The following is an 18,058-nucleotide window of genomic DNA, read 5'->3' on the forward strand; positions in this document are numbered from 1 at the left end:
CCGTGGCAAGATCGGCCTATTCTCAACCAAGGCCAGGGCGCCTGGGAAAAAAGCTGGCAGTTCCAGGGGCGCTAGCGAATCAGCAAGTTCTTTGTGCCACAGTCTCGGGTTGTCTCATTGTGATTTGACTCTTGATCCTTCCACACGAATGATAAATACGTTTCCTTCTCGACGTACACCCCAGCCAACCAGCCCAGCCCACCACACGCCACGTTGCCGCCCACCATTTACTTCGTTGTCGCCCACTTCCTTTCCCTCAGCACCAGAAGCAACCCGTTCGACTTGTCCGGTACGTACATGCTACCTCACAAAGCCGCTGACCAGGTTCCCGAGCTGCTTCAGTTGACACGCGTCCTCCATCATGGTGAAGTGATCAACCGAATCGATAATCTTGACGACCAAGTTTCGAGCCTTGAGCAAACGTTGCCAACCGGCAGCGGTGAAGTCGGTGCGGTCTCTTAGGATCCAACGAATATCGCGGTTCGCGGCACGCTCGAGCTCCCCTTGTGCATCGTCATAGTCGTTGTCCGCCCCCCTGCCCGCATACACGAGCAACGTGTCCAGCTCGACGTTGCTGGGAAGCGGCGCGGGCGTGTAGGCCCCCAACACCTCTGACATGCCGTCAAAATGCACGAGGACCCAGTCGGGTGCTCTTGCGGCGCTCGCGCCAAACTTGAGCACGTCCTCCAAGAAGCAAGACATCTTCCTGGATGGGATCTGCAGGCCGAAGGGATCCGGCGAATCCAGCAGAAGCAGCTTCCTCACGGGCACACCCTCGTCACCCAGCTGTCGGATGGCTTCATACGCGAGGATGCCTCCTGCCGACCAGCCTCCAAGCACTAGGTTGGGAGATCCTGCAGTGGCAATCTGCCAGCCGTGCCGTTTGTGGGCGTCGATGATGCGGCGTACCTCGACGAGTTGTTGGGCAACGATTTTCGAGACGGTCATCTTCTTCCGGATCAGCTCGAGGCCATTCTTGCGCCAGGGACAGTTGACCCCGTAAACAGCCACGTCCTCGTGCAGAGTCGGGGCCAGGCCGGCATACGATGCCGCGGATCCGGATCCATCTGGGAATAGGACCAGGACCGCCCTGGCCGTCGTCACCGAGCCACCGAGGAGCACCGAGGCTTCTGCCGAGCTGCGCGAGACTGTCGACCCGTGGGGCTTTTCGGCGGCGGTGGATTCCGGAACGGAATGCCGCTCATGATCTGCCAGGACGCCCGGCGAGCCCGTCTTCTCGACCCTCGCAGCTCCCGAGCTAGGCACTGGGCACAGAATTTCGCGCAGCGCAACTTCTATGTCGAGGAGAGTCTCGCATCTCATGATCGAGATGCCCGTCACGTTGACGCTCAGCCTATCGCATATTGTGGCGGCAATCGTCATGGCCATCAGGGAGTCGATGCCGACGTCGGCAGTAGATGTGGAGGGCGACAACTCATCGGCAGGCGTGGCCGTTTCGCAGGCAATAGTCTCCCATAGCGCGCGTCGGATCCAGTCGCGGTCTGAGCTGTCGGAGCTGCACGTGTCGCTGGTCGCCGGAACGACGCCCTCTTCGCTCGTTAGTTGGCTGTCGTTGGAGCAATTGTCAAACTCGACTGAGGATGAATAAACGAGACTGCTCTCGCAGCCCGTCGGATGCTGCAGCTGGCCTACCAGCCCATGTCGCAGGAGATCCTCCGAGGACACGTCCAGGCCGAGTTCTCTCTGGATGCGAGAAGTGATGGACATGGCGAGGAGCGAGTCGATGCCCAGATCGGCAAGCTGGGACTCAGAATCCAGATCGCAAACCGGGATACCAAGCTCTTGACAAATGATCTCGACCACAGGCCCAGCTCCCGAAGAACTACCAGGAGGCCGTCTGTCAACAAACGAGGGCGGTTCTTGGGCGGCCCTCGTCTGGGCGTCGTCACCGAAATGGAGAGTGTACGAGCTGGGCGGAGCAGCTCCTGGTGCGACTGGCTTCTGGTCTCGCACCACGCTTTTCGCCGGCAGCAGGTGATTGAGAGCCCGACGCCGCATTCCAATGAACTATAATGTGTCAAAAAGAACGGACAGAGGTGGCCGGGCCAGGGTGCGATGAGAGCGGCTCGCGAGGTTCGACATACCTTGATCCCCTCGTACAGGGCTACTATGCGATCCCCGTCAAGGACAAACACGTTGCCGGCAAAGGTCGTGTCTCGCACGAGCTGCATTCTGCAGTACGCGCGGTACGTTTTCGACGCCGTGAGCCTCTCGGCATGGCGGAGCCTTTCCCATCCGTGGTTGACGAATACTTCATCCTGGCTGTTGACGTTGTCGTTGGCATTCATGATGAACCCCGAAATCTGAGCCAAGCTATCAATCCATCTGGCATCAATGCCCAGCCCGCTGTTTGTAGAGCCCACCTGGAACCGGACTGTGGAAACTGCCTCCAGCTCGTCCGTGTCCAGCAGAACCTCGGACATGCCCTTGAAGTCGTCACTGTAGTCGACCAAGCACGAAAACAACTTGTACACCATGCGTCGCCGGAGCCTCTGACTCTTGATGCCCAGTTCAAGCGCCCGGACCCTTGACGTGACGAGGTGCGTGTTGCGCTCCCAGTTTGCGATCCAGTTCTGGTTGGAAACCATCCTGACGTTCATGGTGGCATGCCTTGTTGTTTGCTTCCCGGACACGGCTACACTGTAAACCGCCAAGCTGAGCATGTTGCTGGTCCAGTCAGCGTCCGCCGTCACTCGGAGGACGTGGCTCGTTTCGTCGTCCTTGGCGATGAGCGGTTGGTCGATACGCAGGTTCAACATGTCCAAACCCGTGGCTGTGGGACGCATTTTCCGCTCTCCCAAGAGGTAATCACCCAGAGTAAGGGCAATCTCGGCGTAGAGCGACTGCCAACGACGATTGTTAGAGTGCTGACATGAATGTAGATGGCAGAAACCGGGACTTACCGAAGGGCACAGAAACACACCGTTGACCGCGTGGCCACGCAGTACTGGCAACAGCTCAGGGTGGAATATGTCGGATTCCACCACCATGGCAGATTCTCTCTGCTTGTGAGTCTCCTCAAGCACCCTCTGCGCGACGCGAGAGATGCACTTAAACTGCTTGGCCTCATGCTCGCGCCCCGTCTCTCCCGCGTGGCCACCCTTGCTGACGCAAAAGTCGTCTCTGTAGTCGATCCAGTAGTTCTTGAGGTCCCACGAGTAGCGCGGAAGCTCGAGAACTCTGTGCGCAGCCGGAAACTCGGAATGGTATTCACTCCAGTCCATGTCCATGCCTGCAAGGTACAGTGCCTCCACGGACTTGGCTATGGTCTTGCACCCTCCCATATTCTCTCTCAGCGTGTCCAGAACCTTCTCATCGGCGCCGAGCGTCTGTCTGATCATCGGGGCGCAGAGCGGGTGAGCCCCTATGTCCAGCCAGATTGCATCCTTGCCGCACAAGCCGCGGGTCTGTGCCGCGGTCAAGGCAGCGCTGAAGTCGACGAGGCGGCGGCTCGCCTGCGTGACGTACGAGATATCGAGCGTGCCTTGTTCGCCCGCGGACACGACTCTTCCCAGCAACGGCGAGATGAAGGGTACCCGGGGGCCGCTGAACACAACGCCGGCGTTCGCGGCCGCCGCTTCGAGTCCCGCCAGGGCCGGCTCGACCTGGCCCGAGTGAAAGGCAAACGGGACGTCCAACTCGACCGTGGCCAAGGCGCGTTTGTGGGCTTCGCTGATGAAGGCGGGCATCTGGTCCTTGGGGCCGGCGACGACGTGGGCGGCAGGATGGTTGGCGCAGGCCACCTCCAAGTCGTTCTCTACCGCTCGCAGTAGATGCTCCATTGCTTGGCGAGAGGCCTTGACGACGAGCATGCCATGCGTGCCCTTTCTGCAGTGCTGCTCCAGCAGCGATGCTCGCTTGCCCACCAGGAAGATTGCGTCGCCGGCGCTTATCACGCCGGCCGCGTATAATGCAGCGTATTCGCCGAGACTGTGGCCGATGACGGCGTTCGGCTTGATCCCCCATCTCCCGAGGAGCCCAACCAATGCCAGCTGGGTGCACAGAAGAGCGAGGTGGGAGGTGACGACACTGATGCTACGGACCTCGACGTCGGTTGACCCGTCTATCATGCCTGTGAACGAGGCGAAGCCGTAGCTCTCGGCGAGTTGGTTAAACTGAGTGACGTCTCGGCGGAAAGAGCAGTAGGTGTAGTAGAGTTCCCTGCCCATGCCAACATACAGGCTTCCTTGGCCGGTGAAGGCAAACGTGATTCGCGGTCGTCTTCCGGGAGGGGGTATGGCTTTGAGTGTCTCCGTGGCTTGGCCGGACAGTGCTCTAAGATCCTGTATCAGCAAAGGCATGCTCTCGGCGCATACCATTATTCGATATTCGTGGTGGGTGCGTCGTGCCGTTGTGGTATAGGAGACCGCGGAGAGAGACGTGTCCGGCCGATGCTGAAGCCACAATGCGAGGGATCGAGCATTCCCAGCGAGGGATACCGCTGTTCTTGCGGAAACGGCAACGTGATGGATCGGACGGCCGCTTGGGGGCATTTTCCCGTCTTCGAGGAGCCTCCTCCAGCAAGACTGCCGTGTTGCCCCCTGCGGCGCTGAAATTGTTGAGGAACGCGGCCCTCTTGCTGCAACTCGAATAGCAGGGCCACGCCGTAGGCTGGGTCGCAATGTACACGCCGCGTTTCGTCAAGTCTGCCGGATAGTTGCGGTTGATTTTGGTCTTGATGCCGCAGTGCGGTGGTACCTCCTTGTGCTTGAGCATGAGGAGGACCTTGATCAGGCTGGTGATGCCCGACGCAGCTTCGGCATGCCCGACATTTGGCTTGACTGAGCCAACGTACAACGGCCTTTTTGGTTGGGTCTCCGTTCGTTTCTTTTCGGGCGCAAAGGTCGAGAGCACGGAGCTCATTTCCGTGGCATCGCCGACCTGCGTTCCGGTCCCGTGCATTTCGACTACGCCAACGTCCAGCGGGTCGTAGTTGGCACCTAGGAGAATGGACTTGAACAGAGCGGCTTGGTCACCCTCGTGCGGTCGAGTGATGCTCTCGGCATGTCCGCAGTGGTTCGTCTTTGCCGCCACAATCACCCCCAGTATCGGGTCCCTGTCGGCCTCGGCGTCCTCGAGTCGTTTGAGTATTACGCTACATACCGCGTCGGCTCTGCAGTATCCATCCGCCTCGTCGTCAAAGGCGTTGCAGTTCCCAGTGGTGGAGAGGAAGCGTGCTCGGTCAAGCCCGCAGAAGAGGTTCGGGTTCGTCATGATGTTGCTGCCGCCGGCAATGGCCGTGTCACACTGCCCGCTCCACAAGTAGCTGCAGGCTGTCTGAAGCGCGGCGAAGCTGGACGAGCACGCCGTGTCGATGCTGAGACTCGGTCCGGATAGCCGGAAGAAATGGCTGATGCGTCCGGGGCAAAAGGCCCGGATCCCGCCGGGTATAAAGTAGGTGTCTACGCTCTGCGAAGCATTGATCTCGCGCCAGTCATCGCTGGTTGATCCGAAAAACACACCCACACGGTCATGCTGCGTGCTCGGCGTTCTGTTTCGGACAAATCCTGCCATCTCCATGGCTTCGTACGTTGTAAGGATGGCTAGTCTGTGAGCTGGATCTGTGTTTTCCGCCTCTCGCGGCGACATGTTGAAGAACCGGCAATCAAAGAGTCCAGGAGAATCTACAAAGCACCCGTGCTTGACTCGGAATTTGTTTGTAGCCCTCCCTTCTCTGTCGTAATGTGTCTTGTAGTTGAAGCGATCGCTTGGGATCTCGCGGTGCACATCGCGACCCGCGCGAAGAAGCTCCCAGAGCGCTTCATTAGAGTCGGCGGACGGAAATCGCCCAGAATATCCGACAATGGCGATTTTGGATTGTTCTGACCGACCAGAGACATCATTGGCATTGACAGGCATTGGAGAGACTTCGTTTACGTCCAAATGGATACCAAAGCCGTTGAGCAATGCCGTGGAGAGCATCCATGTCGTGCCATATGCCATCGTCGTGAGACGGCACCTGCGAGCCCCCTTTTGGCTTAGATGCTCGCCGCAAGATTGGAACATGGCACTTAAATCTAGCTGTTGTCTGAGCACTCCATCAACCGCCATCCGAAGACGACCCCGGAAATCCGTCGTTGTGTCGGTGCCCTGAGGTGCCAACAACAGCGCCATTCGGGATGATGTTGATATCGGAATATTCTCTGCAACCCCTTCCATAATCTCACCAATGTCCTCAACGCCGAACAGGTGTGGCGCGTGATATGGAGACGAAATGTCCAACCACTTGATTCTCAGCTTGTCCTTGTTGACAGTCACAAAGTCTGATAGAACAAGAGGTCTTCCACCGAGCGTCGTGACGCCGGTAGGGGCTCTGGCAGTAACCCAAATTGTCTTCTGGTCTTGTAGTCCCTGCTTGGGTCAAATTAGCCACGTCAACTGCTTCCGTCGATTTGGCGAAATGACCTACTATTGAAGATTCTGTAAATGTCCCGAGGAGCTCATCTACGGTGGCACCCGTCGTTGGTAAAACAGATACAGACCATGTTCTTGAGCCCACATTGCCTTCTGCCACAAGAGTCCCTCCAAGTAAAAATGACTTGAGACCAGTTCTGAAAGCAGCGAGCGCAGCTTCTACAGCCAGGGGAACGAACTGGGCTGTCGACTGGGAACAGCTCGCGGCGGCGGCGGTGAAGTTTCCCGCACAACTGCTTATTATGCAAGTATTTGCCTCTGACGGATATTCGAAGGTTCCATATCCACCGTAGTGACTGCGAGTGATGATTAGAATACGCGCTCATGCGGAAAACGCTGGTTCGTCGTAACACTAGTCGGGACGTCGAGAGATAGCCACTCACTGAATAAACTGGGCACTCTGCAACACACTCAGGAACAAGAGTTGCAAGACAGGACGACCGGGAGAGCTTTCCCATTTGGCGAGGAGATCAACAAGGGTCGAAAACCTCGGGAAGAGGACTTGTTGAGAAGATGGAAGGCTTCCGAGGTACTGTCGAAGGTGGAAACCCACACGTACAAAGAAGTCTGCAAGATTGGTGTTGCTTTTCGAATGTAATAGTGCTTCAAGAGAGTCAAGGCACTCGGAGGTTGTGAGATCACCAAATGCAATAATCTCCGGCTCTTTCTGGACCATGTCTGGTGTCGTAGTCATCTTTTCCATGTCAGTCCAGCAACAAGACCACTTCAGAATGACAGCATGCTAGTGCCCGAACAGTCATGCACTAATGCCAAGTTGGTTTGACTTCTATTTCTCTCATGCTGCTTAAACAGCTTCACCGGAGCTTCTGGATTGCGATTTATACACTGGATCGCCCAGGACATATTGCCCTTTGGGAAATAACAAATGTCTCGTCGGAGCAAACCCGAATCCGCCCTGGCTGGTCGCCGAGCTAGTTTGCCAAGCAAAATTGCCCATGCAATGCAACCCCTGTCCCGCGTCATATCAGCCCGGGGTAGTTGATTCGTACGGACTTACAGCTAGGCTAGACAGGGCGACTTTCTTCGAAGTTTGGCAGTTCCTTATGCCGATGCTGATTGCTCAACTTGGGACATACGACGTTCTCCCAAGCACCTGATGATGGAAACTGAGGGCATCATCTGGTTCGATCCTCTGCGTTGAAGGGCAGACTAATGACGATAGACGTATAGTACCAACAGCCTTGTACGCACTCAGCAAGCCAGCTGTTGGAGCCTTTTGAGTGTCTCACATGTAGGTCTCAGGGATGCTGGAAAGGAAATCTGTGTTGCTACAGTCAAGGTCTGCCCAATTCCAAGACGAGGCTGAGGTCCATGGCAAACGGAACCAACAAACAGTAATGTGGCCAAGCCAGCGCAGACGGTTACAGTCCGAGGCATGGTACTACGTACATCCAAGTGTATACCAATATATGCCGCAGTATACAGTATAGACCGGGATGGCCCAGTGCCTTCCCTAGCCAGGGACTTTTGCCGCCGCTGTACATGTTGAGCCGCCAAGTTTGCGCTTGTGCTCATCTGCTTTAGTCAGGGCGTCTGCCGTCATCTCCGTGTAAGCTGTCACGGACTCACCGCAGCTACAACTATGGGGCTCATGCCGTGACAACATAAGCATAAGTGGTAAATGAAAGCCTGCCTTATCTCATATGCCGTTTGAAGCTTATGCGCAGCGGATTGAGGTTGCGTTACTGCTGTTGTGGAACTGTTCAATTTTTCTTTCTTTTTATCTGAAAGTTGTCCGGACAGCTTCAGTCGACAAATTACAAGGCTGTCTTCTGATCACAAATCATGTTGTACCAAGCCATGAACCAACAAGCCGGGTCAGCGGTATGGCCTTGGTCCAACCCTGGCTCTGAGACAACAGGACCTCGGTAAGGCTTCCATTGCGCACTCCAGTTTGATTCCCCCGCCATTGGGACCGTATTTGTGTAGCCCTTCCACAATATGTCCCGTCACAGGACCAGTTTTCCGTGGTGGAATGATGAAGCATGGGTGGGGCCACAAACGGACGGTCTTGCTGGGTGAGGCTTTTTGATTGACAAGTTACAACGACTGAACAATGTGTGACGGTGATTATTGAGGCTCTGCGGAGTACGCCGAGGCTGGCTTTTGAGCCTCTTTTGCTATCCAGAGGCTTCGTCGCCATGCAATGCGGCGCACCCTTATATCGGCCTGTTGCTTCGATCACGGTGTCGTGTCGTTGGCTCGTTGGCTCCGGGTTCACAAACTGCAAAACGAGCTATTGGCCTGTCAAATGACGTGTCTGGGGTTTTTTCCCCCTCTGTCTCCTTGGCATCAGCGGACTGCGCAGCTCCTGAGCCAGAACGACATCCATCTGTCAGATGTACGATGCGCTTCCTGCATGCCAATTCTCGTCGACCCCTAAATGGAGGGTCTGGTCCCCTTCAATTCTGCATGGACGACAAGGTTGCGAGGGGGGAGAAATCAAGAGATATGGCATGAACCAATGTAAGGTCTCGTCCCAAAGACATGCCCTTGCCAATGCCCGTCTAGCCTCAGTATCACCGCATCTGGTCCAAAGCAACAGTTTCTCAGGTTATTTCACCGTCTTCTTTGATGCTGCCCTCCAAGCGATGGATATACGACAACATCATTCGTCGCCACAAATGCATGTTGTGAAGATCAGCTCACCAGGCAGCCTCGGCGAAGTTACGGGCCGCGATGAGAATCACCATCAAGAATGTTTCAACGATACTACTGGGCGGAATATGGCAGAGCAGCTGCCCCGTGTTGGTCCACGCCATTGTACTCGCACCGACGACCAGCGCCATGGCGACTACCACGCCCCAGATGACGGCAAACTCGTGCGCACAGATGATGCCCATGGCGTTAGATAGCCGATTGACGGAGCTGAGGTTGACTGTGGCCTTCTCTGGCGCGGGTACGCCGATCTCGTCAGGCACGACTGCATCCTTTAGCTTGACGGTTTCCGGCGCAGCCCCCTCCCACTGACTGGTGTGGCCGCTGTTGGACGTTCCGGAGGACGAATCCGTCAACCAACCCAGTGAAACGGGCATAGGTGCCGATGAGAAGCCGTCCACACGCGATGCATATGGCAACGCAGACCCAACGCATGCAGATAGTGGGAAAGTGGCCGAGAAAGGCAGGGCAAGTGGTTGGAAGCCAGCCCGGCCCAGTAGACTTGCTCGCCGTATCGAGTTCCGGCGAAAGCCCAAGCCAGAAGGCCGGCAGCGAGAATGGGTAAGATAGGCTCGGATCCGGAGGCAGTGACGAGGGCGTCGAGGCATCGGTCGAGTCTACCGGGCTTTGTCGGAGTCATGTAGCCGGCGATGTTGACGGGAGACTCGGAATCTTCCTTGGGCTCGCCGACGACGGCCGCAATGTGCTTTTCCTCCGCGGCACCAGACCCGAGAGTGAAACGCTGTGACTTTTCCTTTTCGATGTCCTCGGCTTGCTAGGTGAGAACGAGTAAGCTGCCCGACGTACAGATAGATGCCAGCGGCTCAGCAAACCAGTCGATCCATTTCTCAAACCCCGGGTCTTGGGCATGTTTGCAACATGGCTTCAATCCGCCGGCCCATACAAACGTGAGTGGCACCTCATCTCTTTTACATGTATGTGAAGGATTTTCCCATTACGAAATCGGAGCGCGGCCAACTATGGCCGTGCCCAAGAAGATATTTCTCTTTTGGGATTTACCAACGAGACTTTCGGCACCGGCAGATGCGGAGCACCATTAATAGCCTCGTAGCACCCTTCCGTCTTCACAGCCCTTTTGGCACCGGTTGAGCTGTCCAAGGCGAGCTAAGCGATGTGGACAATATGATGCTCCAGATCGATTAAGGAAGTGCAGATGACGTCTCCGTCATGGACCCTGGTAGGTAGCTACGCGCCAGTGTTTTCGGCATTTAGCACAAAACACTGCGTCTTGAACGTGTTTTACATAGTAGGCGCGCTGCCTGCTTTTGTTGGTCAGTGCAAGGACATGTCCATAGAGCACCCATTCGTGGTGTTGACCTTGTATAATACCCAGAATATCTTGCAATACCGCGGATGTGACTGAATAAAACTCCAGGTTGCCCACGACAAGGGAACAAGTGGGAAGAAACCAAGCACTGATGCTTGCTCAGCTCTGCAGCAACGATGGCCATGACGAATCCGCGCGAGTCGCCCCACGGACGAGTCAAGACGAACCGCTTTGCTGAAGACATTCGTCAAGCATTATTGAGCATTGTATGCGAGAGAGCAGAAGTTGGTGTGGGGAGACGGCATGAGTCGTGCATGCTGTTCACCGCTTTGTGATTAGAGACATCTGCCCGGTTAGGGCCGTCACATTCAGACGGGCCGAGAAGAAGCTCTTTTCTGTTACTTTCAGACGCGAGTGTATGTGTTGGTTGGACATGAGTTGGTGATAGGTCCCTGGATTTGGGTGATTCGAGTCGGGCTGCACTGCGGAGACTGAGAGTGCGTGCAGCTTCCGCCATTTGCGTCCCCAGCCAGGTGACTGTCAGGAGGTACAGAGAGCAACTGATGACCATCAAAATTGACTCGTAAGAAATGTGGACTCGGCGAGCGCAGATGGGCCCTTTTATTCCGTGGTGGGTGAGGAGAGAAAAAGAGAGAGAGAAGGAAACCAGCACGGTGTTGCCATGCTAGCGGTACGGAGTACAATAGCTTAAAAAGGCTAGCACAGGCTACATGGATGTGGCCGCGTCGGTGTGAATGGGCGAATGGACCGCATGTGGGTCTGGTCTGTTAGTTCGTGTTCCTAAATCCCAACTGCCGATGCCGAGGGAGCTCTCTCCTCCCTCTCTCTCCGTCATCAACGCCCGTCTCCCTCTCTTCGTCTCTCTGTGTGTCATGAACGCCCGTCACAAGGGCACCTGTGCTGTCTGGCCACCTTTCACGTGTGTGAATATCCTCCATCTATAACTGGCGACATATCGTGAGACGCAGTTTTGCGTGCAATGATTGGTAATCCGCCTCCCGGACGACACGACGCCGGCCGCTTTGCCGCGCGGAGAGGCGCGACTCAAGAAGCCCGCAACGTCGGCTGCTTTGACGACCCATAATGAACTCGGCAAGGGTCAAGACTCAAGACACAACGCCTGTATTTTCCGACCCGGGGTCGTGTGGGATTCACGCTCTTCGTCGTGGATAATCGTCTAGTTGCTTCCACCGCCTCGTGTCGCACCAGCAGGCCCGCCCGCATTGCGAATCGGCAGAGGGCCAGACTGAAGACGACGCCACAGACATGGACGGGACTGATTGATAAATCGAGTACTCTAGCGTTGCAGACCTTCATGCGTGGCCCAGTTGCCGAGTATTTAAGGGCCAGCTTCTCCATAGCGGCCAACAGACTCACGACGCTGTACCGCATCTCTTCATCCGCCTCTCCGTCTATCCCCCGTCATCCAGCACAGAGCCACCAAACTGCACTGCCCACCCACTTAGCCAGTTAGCCGCCTCTAGAATGGCTCTCCCCGCTACTCAGAAAGCTATCGTCATCCAGGGCCCTGGAGTGGCCAAGCTTGTGGCTGACCGACCCATCCCCAAGCTTCGCGACGACTACATCCTCGTCAAAACCGTGGCGGTTGGCCTGAACCCCACGGACTGGAAGCACGTCGATTTCATCATCAAGGAGGCGGGTCCCCTACTCGGGTGCGACTACGCCGGCGTTGTCGAAGCTGTCGGGCCCAAAGTCACAAAGCCGTTGAAGAAGGGCGACCGGGTCTGCGGCTTCGTCCACGGCGCCAATTTCGCTCAGCACGAAGACGGCACCTTTGCCGAGTACATTGTCGCCAAGGGAGACATCCAGATCAAGATCCCCGACAGCCTCAGCTTCGAAGACGCGGCAACCCTGGGCGTGAGTGTCACGGCCGTCGGGCAGAGCTTGTACCAAAAGCTCGGTCTGAAGCTCCCGTCCGAGCCCGTCACGGACGCCACCCCGATCTTGATCTACGGAGGAAGCACCGCGTCGGGTATGCTCGCCATCCAGTACGCCAAGCTGTCCGGGTACAAGGTCATCACCACTTGCTCGCCGCGACACAACGACCTGGTCAGGTCTCTGGGCGCCGACGCCGTCTTTGACTACAGGGACCCCGAGTGCGCGGCCAAGATGCGCGCCTACACGGACGACTCGCTCGCCCTTGTCTTTGACCCAGTCTCCTTGCCGGCCTCGGCCGAGATTTGCGAGGCGGCATTGGCATCTCGCCCTCCCCCGGGGGCCACGCTGAGATACCAGTCGCTCCTTGCCTTTGCCACCTCGCGCAGCGACGTCACGTACACGCAGTCTGTGACTTACACCGCCATCGGGGAGGAGCTCATCTTCCCCGCGCTGTCCATGCCCGCGAGCGAAGAAGACTACCGGTTCGCCGTCGAGTTTTGGGAGTTGACGCGGGGGCTGCTCGAGGCCGGAAAGCTCAAGACGGCGCCTGTGCAGCTGGGTCAGGGCCTGGAGGGCGTGCTGGACGGCTTGCAGGCCATGAGGGAAAAGAAGGTCAGCGGCAAGAAGCTGGTCAATAAGCTCTAGACACTTTGCTTGTCGAACAGATTAGACAGGGATGAAGACCTAAACAGCAGTGGCGGTGTCAAATCGGTGACTTGGAACGTGCTCTCGAGTCAATCTTGCGACAAAGTGTCACGGCCAGACCCGGCCATTATAGACTGTGTGGACTCTACAAAATCCCTACATCACTTGAGGGGTCAGCTTTCAGCATGCTCATATTGCCTGTTGGCCATGCACGACAAGAGCATTCATTTGCTTGTGTCTAATTCACAGGCACGTCTCTACTTGAAGTGTGAAAAGAGAGGCGACCGTACAGAAAGTAAGAACAACGACGAGCCCCAAGTCCGAGTCCGAGCTGCAGCCACGGTGATGCCCTGCCATTACGGCTCGTAGACTTCCAAGAAACGTCGCACACGGCGCGAGCCCAAACCAACCACGGGAGTCGGGACGGCCTGCTTGCTCCCCGACGACTACCCGACGCCCCATCCACGACAGGCGTCCGTGCGGACGGCCCGTCACCACGCGTCCGCGCCGGAGCCGGAGTCGGAGTCGGAGCCCGTCGGGCACTGGCATTTCCTGCCTTTTCCAGGCCGCCGCCGCCGGCCGGTCCGCGTCGCCGTTACCGGCGGCTGCACCTGGTCGCCCGGCGCTTCTCCAGGCCCCTTCACGACGGGGTTGCGTCTGCCCTTCTGGCTGATGCACTCCCACATGGCGTCGTCCAGGGCGGGCCGACTGTGCGAGTTGTCCGCCCCCCCGTAGTGCATGCCGTAGCACTTCTTGACCGTCTGTCCGCACCGGGACCCCTCTTTGGCGATGCATTTCGGGTCCTTATTCTTGATGCACTCCGCGCTGCTGCCGTACTCGCCGTTGTGCGCCCTAAACTCGCAGCCGGTGTGCAGGGCGACGCATTGCGGCGATTTGACAATGCAGTGAGCTTCGCGGTAGAAGGTCATGTCCTTGACTGTGCGTGGGAGGGGGTTGGCAGCGGCCAGGACGGAGAGGGCAGCGAGAACGACGAAGGACTTCATGACGGCTGACGGCGCTGCTGGCGTGGCGGCGGGCTAGAAGTAGCGGCAGCAGCAGCAGTAGCAGCAGCAGTGGTAGCAGCGGTGGCAGTAGCAAGAAGTCTGTCCGTGTATGTCGTGTCCGACCTTTTGGTGTGAGCAGTCAAAGGCAGAGAGGCTGTCAAGAGTCAAGACAAAGGGCGCGAGGCAAGGTTAGGGTTGACGGTTTACGGTTGACGGTTGACTGGGACCAGATCAACGGCATCATTGTCAGCGCTCAACACAAGTCCGTTTATATAGAGCGAGCACAGGCATCGCTTGGGGTAGGGACATGGAGGCGGAATCAGCCGCCCGGACGGGGCGACGCTCCGTCGGCCAAGTTGAGCCTCCCCGACTGACAGGTCCACGTTCTATTTATGAGTTTTTTTCATGCAATCCTTCTCTGTGTCACAATCGGCCGTTTATTGGCGCTGCTAGTCAGCGCCGACGGACTACGCGTGGTTGTAAAACCTAAAGTCACGCCAAAATAAGCTACATAGTGCCATTGCTCTTTGCTTGATCAAGGCCTTACTTAAGAGTTACCTAAGACGGTTGTTCTCTCGACTAGAGTTGCAGCCTGCAAAGGTGTGGGCGGCATCTCCGTCTCCATCTTCGCAGCCGTGGCCCATGGGCCGGGCCGTGAGATGAGCGTGCCAAGGGCGGTGGTGACAGGACGTGGAGGGCGTGCTGGATGGCTCGCAGGCCATGAGGGAGGACGAGGTCAGCGGCAATAAGCTGGTCAATGAGCTCCAAGCAGTCTGCTAGATGACTGGTATGAATAGAGACCAAACAGCGGCGGCGGTCAGATTTGTGGCTTGGAACGTGCTGTCGAGTAAATCCCTACATCGCTTGGGGCGTTGGCGTTTAGCATACTCCGTACTCGTCTCGCTTGTCGGTCATGCCCGACAAGAGCATTTGCCCGTGTGATCTATCAGACACCTCTTGCTCGAAGCGTAACCACGTCACCGACAAAGAGGCACTTGTATGTAAAGGAAAGGATAACGACAAGTCGCAGGTTTGAGCTACAGCTACAGCTACAGCTACAGCTACAGGGGACAGCCTGCCGTCGAGGCTCGCGGAGAGCCATGGACGTCCTCGGACGACTTGATTCACTCCGTCCATCCATCCATCCATGACGGGCGTTGGTGAAGATGGCCCGTGGACTCGAGCACGCGACACCAGCGACTCTACATGCCGTGGCTCGTCTCGTTCCGGGGCTCGTCGAGCTTCGGTAACTCCTTCAAGAAGGCTTCGCAGGCTGGTCCTCGTCGCAATCTGCGCCTGTTGGCCGCCTGGGGCTTTTCGGATCCTTTTACGATTGGGATGCAATTGTTCAAGTTCTCGAGGCAGTCGAACATCTTTTCTTCCGAGTCCGACCATGTCCGCTTCTCCAAGTTCTCCGACTCCCCGTAATGTTCGCCATAGCATTTCTGGACCGTCTGTCCGCAGTAGGATTCCTTATCCGCGACGCAATTCGGGTCCTTGTTATATAGGCAGTCATGGACGTCGGGGTGTTTCCGATCGCAATCCGTCTGCAATCTATAACAGTGGTGCGACTGGACATGACAGTACCAAAGGCGAAAATAAGTCACATCCATGGCTGTGCGCGGAACAAGGGGGTCAGCAGCAGCCAGGACGGAGAGGGCAGCGAGAACGGCGAAAGACTTCATGATGACTGGTTGACGACGTTGTTTGCGCGGCGGCAGGCGAGTGGCGGCAGGCGAGGCGTCTATGTAGACTCTAGAGTATGTTGTGTGGGCAGTGAGGTGAGGAGCAGACAGAGTTGACTCGGATCAGATCAACGAAGCAGCACCACTCCTCGAGACACAAGTCTGGTTTTTATATCGAGCGAGAGCCCCAAGAGGCATCGGAGGCATCGGAGGCATCGCTCGCGACATGCACGAGGCGGAATCAGCCGCCCAGGGTTCCGGGACGCGAAGCCAAGGCAGGATTTTGTACTCGGTATACTCGGCAGTCGCCTGCACAAGGGAGGAATTCTCCGTTGCCAGGTGGAGTTTTTGCCCACTTGCAGGTCCACGTCCCATTTATGAGGTTATGCAGTGCCATCTCTGTGTCATAATCAGCCGTTTTCGTGGTGGAGAGAGATTGAATGGCGCTGCTGGTGAATGCCGACAGACTGTGCGTGACTGGGAAAACACGTAAAGACACGCCAGAATCAGACGCACAATGCCTGTTGCTGTCCGTTGAAAGTGAGGCCTTCCTTGCTTGAAAACTGCCCGACAGTTTGACTCCTGGCCGGATTGGCAGTCCACAAAGATGCGTGCGGCATCTTGGATCTGCCCTGCATTCGTTTAAGTAGCCGTGGACGGGGCCGTGAGTGTGCCAAGGGCTGTAGTAACAGGGCTTGGAGTAATTGCCGAGACCCGAATGCATGGCGAGGGGGCAATTGCGCAATAGCCGGCACATTTGCCGACGGAATACGTCTCGGTCGGCTGATGGATGGGTGCTCGTCGTGCCCGTCGTGCCGAGCAGTACGTGTTGGCGTAATTCCAAGTGTTGTGGCCTAGGGAACTGACAACTATTCAAACTATGCCTTCCGGTGTTTCAACAGTACGCACGTACGTCGATGTATGCCTTGCCAATTGGATCTCCTTGTACTGTAATGGCACGCCTCTGTGAGTAATGAAGAAAAAGGCCAGTCAGTACGGGCATCTGCGACTACAAGTCTGGAAACTTGTAACCATCCATCCCAAGTCGCCAGCTACCAACTTGGCCAACCATCTCTCAAGTAACGCGGAAACACGTCAACCTGATATGGCGAGCTGCCGGTAGAGTTCTCCCAGGAGTCGCGCGACGACAATCACTCGCATGTGGTCATTGGGTACACTCGGCGAGCATCACGTCGGCAGAACTATCGAGGTAGTTGCATCTACGCACTCAGATTGGCACTCGTTAGACGAAACCACAGGTCTTCCGTGCTGATTCGAGCTCTGTCTCGGCTTAAAATCTAACTTGTAGATGATAAGATGGACTGAACTATCAAGAAATAAAGATTGACTAGTGTTGTCCTTTATAGCAGATAAATGCTCAAGCCGCAACTAGAACTCTTGGACTGTACATTAAACAGTGGTACCAGCTAATGCCAAACTACTAACTTATGCTAGCGTCGTTTTCTCATTTCGTTTCGGTGTTGTTTCTTTGCATAGTCCTACAGCGTGTGCTCTAGAAAAAAACTCGCCTACATGACAATCAAAAGCGGCCACCGCTGCACTGTGCAGCACCAAGCTTGAGCAGCGTCACGCAGTAGTCAGGACTTGGCGTCATATATTTGCCTACACAGGTACACTGACTACACACCATATATATCCCCGCGGCACGTGTGCTTGGCTGCCTCGGTAAAGTGACAAGGCCTCTTTGCGTCCCCCCGCTGCGAGGCCGTTCAAGCCCCGGGCTCAGCGTCCGAGACTCGACTTTGCTCTGCTACATGCTACACCTGATGCTCACGCCACGCCTTGAACTCCTCTTCTGATACGTGTCTCAAGCTGTTCACCACAGCAGGCTTGCCCGTCAGCGTGCTCTGAGCCACCTCGACGGCCTGCATGATCTGCCCCTTGGCCGACAGGGCGTAGGTCGCAGTCTCGGCGGCGATCTTGACGATGCCAATCCGGGGGTCGTTTTCGGATGCGTCATGGACCCCGTCGCCCAGGTCTCCCAGCCACGCCTTGAGCACGGGGCTGTAGTACTTCTTGATGGCGTCGCGGTCCGTGATGATGGACGCGCGCCCCGACACCGAGGCCCACTCGCCCGCCGCGTTGAGGAAGGCCATGTTGGCGTGCGGGTCGCCGGCGACGTCGTCCGTCTTGCCGGACTCGGTGTTGGTGAAGAAGATCAAGTCGGCTCCGTTGTTCACCGTCCCGGCCAGCGCCATGCAGCGCGACACCAGGCGGTCCGAGCCTGCCGATCTTGTCGTCATCATGCCGTACTTGCATTTCGTGACAAAGTTCCCGAGGTCGGTCACCTTGGTGCGCACGTCGACTTCTTCCTTGTTCGCCTGGGAGTACGGGTCGGCCGGCTTGTCGCCCGTGGACGTGTTGGAGAATGACATGGTGGA

The 18,058-nt window shown here is 56.7% G+C and overlaps 6 protein-coding genes across 6 annotated transcripts; 1 reads left to right on the forward strand and 5 right to left on the reverse strand.

Annotated features, from left to right (window-relative positions):
* Positions 1–300: 300 nt before the first annotated feature.
* Positions 301–7,129, reverse strand: MAM_05983 (polyketide synthase; the record flags this gene model as incomplete). The annotated part of the gene is made up of 6 exons (XM_040824781.1): positions 301–2,028; positions 2,106–2,864; positions 2,925–4,279; positions 4,338–6,372; positions 6,431–6,731; positions 6,819–7,129. 6 exons carry the CDS (start codon positions 7,127–7,129, stop codon positions 301–303), a joined length of 6,489 nt encoding a protein of 2,162 aa, XP_040677201.1.
* A 1,972-nt stretch (positions 7,130–9,101) lies between these two features.
* MAM_05984 (Low affinity iron permease, Fet4) lies at positions 9,102–9,984 on the reverse strand (the record flags this gene model as incomplete). Its single annotated transcript, XM_040824782.1, has 3 exons — positions 9,102–9,438; positions 9,546–9,889; positions 9,922–9,984. The coding sequence occupies 3 exons, from the start codon at positions 9,982–9,984 to the stop codon at positions 9,102–9,104; spliced, it is 744 nt and encodes a 247-aa protein (XP_040677202.1).
* A 1,924-nt stretch (positions 9,985–11,908) lies between these two features.
* MAM_05985 (Alcohol dehydrogenase superfamily, zinc-type) lies at positions 11,909–12,967 on the forward strand (the record flags this gene model as incomplete). Its single annotated transcript, XM_040824783.1, has 1 exon — positions 11,909–12,967. The coding sequence occupies one exon, from the start codon at positions 11,909–11,911 to the stop codon at positions 12,965–12,967; it is 1,059 nt and encodes a 352-aa protein (XP_040677203.1).
* Positions 12,968–13,458: 491 nt separating this feature from the next.
* On the reverse strand, positions 13,459–13,971 carry MAM_05986 (uncharacterized protein; the record flags this gene model as incomplete). Its single annotated transcript, XM_040824784.1, has 1 exon — positions 13,459–13,971. One exon carries the CDS (start codon positions 13,969–13,971, stop codon positions 13,459–13,461), a length of 513 nt encoding a protein of 170 aa, XP_040677204.1.
* A 1,202-nt stretch (positions 13,972–15,173) lies between these two features.
* MAM_05987 (uncharacterized protein) lies at positions 15,174–15,656 on the reverse strand (the record flags this gene model as incomplete). Its single annotated transcript, XM_040824785.1, has 1 exon — positions 15,174–15,656. One exon carries the CDS (start codon positions 15,654–15,656, stop codon positions 15,174–15,176), a length of 483 nt encoding a protein of 160 aa, XP_040677205.1.
* Positions 15,657–17,434: 1,778 nt separating this feature from the next.
* MAM_05988 (protein bli-3) lies at positions 17,435–18,052 on the reverse strand (the record flags this gene model as incomplete). Its single annotated transcript, XM_040824786.1, has 1 exon — positions 17,435–18,052. The coding sequence occupies one exon, from the start codon at positions 18,050–18,052 to the stop codon at positions 17,435–17,437; it is 618 nt and encodes a 205-aa protein (XP_040677206.1).
* Positions 18,053–18,058: the final 6 nt, after the last annotated feature.

This window comes from Metarhizium album (assembly GCF_000804445.1).
Source record: "Metarhizium album ARSEF 1941 chromosome Unknown scaffold_17, whole genome shotgun sequence".
NCBI classification, from domain to species: domain Eukaryota; kingdom Fungi; phylum Ascomycota; class Sordariomycetes; order Hypocreales; family Clavicipitaceae; genus Metarhizium; species Metarhizium album.